The sequence below is a fragment of the Polistes canadensis genome, unplaced genomic scaffold, assembly GCF_001313835.1.
Source record: "Polistes canadensis isolate GaletaPanama2010 unplaced genomic scaffold, ASM131383v1 scaffold_112, whole genome shotgun sequence".
In the NCBI taxonomy this organism is placed as follows: Eukaryota; Metazoa; Arthropoda; class Insecta; order Hymenoptera; family Vespidae; genus Polistes; species Polistes canadensis.
Window position 1 is genome coordinate 482,776 of NW_014569659.1, and position 6,147 is coordinate 488,922.

Sequence of the window (6,147 nt, forward strand, 5' to 3'; positions counted from 1 at the left end):
TTTCATTCTCGTAAATTTGTATTCTGAAAAAATAAACCTTTATCCTTTCTCTGACACAATACTTTTTCTTTATATATTACACAATTATACTAAAAAATAGTTTGAATTCATCAATTGTGTGACAGCTTTAGCAAGCAAATGTAATTTTAGAATTGTTAGATAGTAAAAGATTAGGGTTATTCTACGTTAGATGTCATTAAGTGTAATGTATTGCAGTTATTTGCTCGTCTATTATTTCAAATTTTAATTTAACTACTTAACTATTAACTTTAGGACCCAAGTTCGAAAGTATTCTAAGAAAGAAAAAAGATTTTCCTAAGATTATCAATAAAAGAATCAAAAAGAAAAAAAAAAAAAGGAAGAAAAAAAGAAGGCAAATAAGGGTAAACACGTAAATCGTTAAAAGGCTGGTGCGTAGGATCAAGAAGATTTGTATGGGCCGGAATAGAAAGTAGAGTACACATCTCGGGCAACGTGACGGACGCTTAAAGAACTTCATTGTCCCCTGTCGTTGGTCCAAGAGCAAGGTAGAATTTAATAATGTAGAGAGCTGGGCCAGACGTTGGGTACACACCAGGATCGGTACACACTGCTTTCGGGCGTCTTCAATATCTGAGCAGCTCAGAAAGGGTATTGTCTAGAGCGGTAGTACGGTACCGGGCTTCGCGTGCTTTATGACTACCCGTCACGATGACGACGATGACGACGATGACGAGCATTATGCCACGGGGATAATAGATCTCAACGGGTTACCGCCATTTACTTATAAAGGTACCGCTCGCGGTAAAGAAAGCTCGTGAAACCAAACAGTATACATTTCCACCTTATATCCTCATTGAATTATAACCTCTCAATCCGGATACGATATTTCCCAACTAAGTTTCCAAAGACAGCTAATAATTACAATACACCTAACGTAATGGCATTTTATTTAATGTACTGTTAAGCTCTCACAGACAGAATCGAATGAACTAGGATTAATTAGAAGAGAATTAAACAGTTATCCGTTTTATTTTACTTTAAATATGTACATAAAATCAGTATATATATATGTGAATATATAGAAATATTCCTATTCCAAATATAATAATAAATTAAAGTCCCCGTATTAATGATATTTCCAACGAATACATATATTTAAAATCATCAATTCCTTATTCCAAGTGTTTAGGTAGTGGGGTAACTAATTTCTGCACGCTTAGAAAGCTAACTTTCATTTGGGGGAAGAAAAATGTAGGATGGTGGTGTTGGTAGTTAAAGAGGAAGAAGTGGTGAGGTGTTGAGGAGGGCCAAAGGAACGTGCTCGTTCACGACGTCGGAGCATCCACAATGCGGGCGTCGACGACGACGACGACGACGACGACGAGTCCTATTTCAATTCCAGCAAGTTAATTGGAATTGTTTGCCGCAGACACCGCGAGAGAGCCGCTTGGTCTCGCACCATACTGAATCCTATCCAGTAGTCCCTTTCCCTGGATCCTCTCTCTCACTCTGCTACGACTTCAACACGAAGCTCAGACCATCGTGTCCTAGCCATACAAATCTATGGGGGTTGGAGGAGGAAGAGGAGGAGGACATCTTCTTGAGTAGAATTAATTCCTGCTGCCATCCTTCGAGGTGCGCCCAACCGAACCTACCTATCCTACGAGACTCGAGATGGTTTCATCTAAACAACCCCTCGTCGAACCTTTAAAGTATCTAACCATAAGACCTTCCCTTTCAATATTTTTCATCATTTTTAAACTAATACTGGTACATATGTTAGAATTACATCAGGGTTTATATACATGCATGCATGCACATGGTGTATCTTTCAAGTTGCACGATCTACAGACATGATAAGACTAGTTACACGAAATCAATGTGTTCCTCAGATAAGATGGCGGAGGTTTCCCCATGTATGTGATCAAGATTTTTCTTTTAATCGTAAACTTATATGAACTTATATTGGTATAATGAATTGTTTGCAAGTTAGTGTACATGTTTCTTCAACAGATGGCAGTAATACCTCAATATTTGAGTGTGCATTACTCGGTCTCAATGATTATTATCTAAACTAAACCATAAAATAATTGTTTTTTTTATTTTTTTACTTAGTCTACTATCATACTCGACTGTAAAATATATGAACAAATGTGAGTGTATGCGAGAAAGATAATAGATGAACGTGAGTGTAAGAATGATAGTTATGTTAATTAATATAATCTTTGATATCAGACTCGTTTATTAACAATAACAATTGTTCATTATAATTGTTTTTTTTTTGACTGTTTCAGGAATATTTGACTCATCCAATTAAATTCATCCAATTAAATTCATCCAAGCTCTTCGGTAAGATAAAAATACAGATTCCTAATGAACTCGATCGCGAAAACAATTTCAAGTCCAGATTCTTTAGCCCAATAATAATGTCGTTGAAGACCTGCGTTTTCTTCCATAGCAGTGCAAAGATCGTTGAACGATCGTGATCTCAAATAATTGATTAGTTTACGAAAACTTTGGGAATATCTTAATTTTTGTTGAAGTAAAATGTGCAATTCGTTTCTCGGTATAATTTTTAATATTCGACTAATCATACCAGTTAAACCACCCGAAACAATACATTCATCGGATACAACAAATGATGGCATAGATTTCCAAGTTCTTTCAATACTTTCACTCCAATAATCAACTTCTAATCCGTTTTCCTTGAGCATGTTAATAAAATGACATATTTGAGGTATACTCTGTAATTCCGAAAAAATGAATCGTCTTTGATCATTTATAAAATTCACTGTCTCGTTTAACTGTTCATCGTATTGAACATAATTATTGATTGTCATTTGAATCTCGACGAGTGGAAGGAATCCCAAAATGTCCCAAAAATCTTCTTCTAGAGAGCTTCGATCTCGTAGCATTGATAAATTTGATAAATCCGTGTCCGTCATTATAGTTCTTAAATTGTATGCTAGCAAACCAAAAAAAACAGCAGACATAACTGCGGCCACGCCCATTATTATCACTGACTCATTCATTTTATTTTATTTATAGATTAATTTCTTCAGATTATAAGACAGATATATAATCTACCGCGTTAGTTCATTTTCACTGACAATATTTTATAATTTTTTAAACAGTTTTATGTACGATTATGAATATCGATACTGAAATATAAGAAATTAGTTGGAATTTGATTAAAAATATTTATAAGAGAAAACAATCATATATACCTTTGATTTTGCAGATTCAAAATTCATCGACGTATGTAAACCTTAGAATTCTAAATTTATTGAAAATCAAACGGATCGTAGGACAATAGAATGAGGCTTCTGGGGTAATACAAAAATTTATTAAACAAATCATATTGTCTGGAATTTTCAGGAAATCACAATGCAACAAATTATCGGTTTGGATTTATGTCTTGGTACGTTCATTATTTAAAAATTCTTCAAACAACTTTAAATCCAATATCAAAATATAAATTGTGTATGTTGATAAGAAATTTGTTATGACTAATGCACGAGTACGAAAATATTTATTAGGTTCCCCATTTTTAGATTTCGATAACCTAAAAGCTCGGCGCTGTAGATTGAAGTTGGTAACAAAAACTATTTAACATAATGTGCATAATCGATTGCATTGTTTCACTTTTTGCATCAAGAAATGAATGGAAAATTTATTCTGAATAACAAAAGAAAATAAACATTCTTCAATGATTTTATTATAGTCATGTATAATCAACAACAATTTTTTTTTTACATGTATTATAAAGATCGCAAATTTGTTACAAGCGAACTAGGAGACTTATTATTTAATTTGTTCTCAATATTTTCACAGGCGCACGACTAAAACAATTTAAAAATGCACATGTTTTTAATAAGAATGTGCGTTCGGAAATGTTAGTATATTTACTAAATTTGTGTAATTACTTGGCAATAAAATAATTGCATCTAAATGAATTTACACATTTCTTTTTTATCAAATTTTCATTTCTATTTTGCATTTCTACATTTTTTTCTCTTTTCTTTCCATATTCACTTATCCATGCGAATATTCTTCTAATAACTGCATTCATAAGTTAAACTATATTTTTATCTGTTTATATTTTTTACTATTCATTTTCAATCTTTGTTACAAAAACGTATACCTTTCCTTAACACTTTACTGACCAGCCGCAGATACTTTCAAACAACCGCTGTTTTTCGGCATACACTAGCGAACGGGAGTATCGATGCGGTTCATATGCTCAGAGAGAATTTTCCGCTTTCTATTATTACAGGATATATTAGAATACGCGGCATCTTACAGGATAGGATAATTAAACTTAATAAAATGTTGATAACAACAATGCAACAAAAGTTGTTGTTCGGTAAGCATTGACAATAAAAAGCTGATAAATAGCGACCGTCTCACGGTCGGTTCAAATGGAATAAACCACAAAAGGCAAGAACTTAAAATATTCTATATACGAACTCATTTCGATTATTTGTTGCGAATAATTCACGGCCCGAAACCAAGAATACGAAGTTTGAGATTTTGTATAGCGACAAAATCAATTCCAGCTTCTTTTGATTTCTGTACGAAATTTTTATATTCTTGACTTGATTCAAGAGAATCAACAATTCTATAATATTTATTGGAATTTATATAAGTACTGAATTTCATAAACGCTGGAGATTGCACCATTTTTTTATCATGAAGTCTTTTAATCTCTTCCAATGGAAGAATAGCAAAGTATTCTTTTAGGTAACCATTTATGCCGGTTTCCGACATCTCTTCTGAATTCAATCGTACTGGCGATGGTGGTATATACTCTTCCGAGCCATAAGCGTCATGAAGTATTCGAAATCTTACCATTCCATTATATCCCGATTCATGGATATACTTTATTAACGCTTTATATTCCGATAAGTTTTCTAAAACGCGTGTCATATTGCTATACTCACAGCCCAATATCCAAGCAAATGACTTTAATGTTTCTTCATCATCGCTATATTTTTCCAAAATTGAAGCAAGTTTTTTTGCAGGTATGAGTTTAACAAAATCCTTAAAATCCTTATCCAAAGGATTTTTCTTTATTTTAGCACAAATAGATTCATCATAATAATCACGAATCCGAGGTGTTTGATTATTACTATAAATGCTTGTAGCGTACATTTTTGTCATATCCAATTCTTTATTTTAGACAATAAAATCCTCAAGAAACTAATAGAACAGAAAAATAAGAAAACCTAAAAAAATACAAATTAATTATTATATAATCTTAAATTATGTTATGTACTTACGAATATATTATGAACGCTCAATTCAACGGCAGTACTTTCCGTTAACACTTTAATAACATACTGCAAGAAAACTATATTTTGAAGCACATATATGTACAAATTCTTCTTTTGTAAAAATTGTATATACCTGACGATAAGATAGAGTTATTAGTAATATTATTTTTAACGTTCCGCCATGCTTATAATTTCTAGAACAGTATCTTTTCCTTAGCGATGCTTAATCTTTCTTTGTATTTTTTCATTAGATGATATACCGGAAAACCCCCTCCCTATTTCTTGCGCGTCTACGACCTATTCGTCCTCTACGGCAGTGCATGCGCATTCCAAAAATGCAACCTAGGCGAAATCTAATAATCACATGACCGCTTAGGTCAGCGGAATGCGCCCTTGGGAATAAGTGCGAACAAACCCCCACCAGGACGATTTTTAACCTATATAGAGAGCCACATTTGGGCCCTCGCGAGTTTAAGTAAAAGTTTGTATTAGCACGTCTAGTTGTGTCTTAGGGAGTCTTGGTTAATCAGCCTGAGTTTTGGAAAGTCTTAGTAAAATTAGCAAGTCTTAATCTGGAGTCTTAGTAAAAAAAATCTTAATCAATCAATCTTAACTTTTGAGTCTGGTCTTAATTCGAATCTTTATCTTAATTTATTGAGACGAGTTCTTATATGAATCGTTCATTGCTTTTTGTTGCTCTCCATTATTAATTGATAGTAACTTTGTAAGAAGTGATTGTTGACTGTATTGTTATAAGTCTATATCTTGAAGTGTGTGGGTGCGAGTGTGTTTGAGTGCCACCACTAATATCAAGCGAGTTTGGAAATATAGAACCTGCTCGACGATTTGACTTTTACTTAAGCTACAAAAGTAATTGTTTTTCACGAAT

At 33.2% G+C, this 6,147-nt stretch overlaps 1 protein-coding gene across 1 annotated transcript; it reads right to left on the reverse strand.

Annotated features, from left to right (window-relative positions):
- Positions 1-2,315: 2,315 nt before the first annotated feature.
- On the reverse strand, positions 2,316-5,328 carry LOC106787727. Its single transcript, XM_014750342.1, has 3 exons — positions 5,265-5,328; positions 4,484-5,210; positions 2,316-2,934 (listed from the first exon to the last, which is right to left on the reverse strand). Exons 2-3 carry the CDS (start codon positions 5,143-5,145, stop codon positions 2,316-2,318), a joined length of 1,281 nt encoding a protein of 426 aa, XP_014605828.1. The 5' UTR covers positions 5,146-5,210; positions 5,265-5,328.
- Positions 5,329-6,147: the final 819 nt, after the last annotated feature.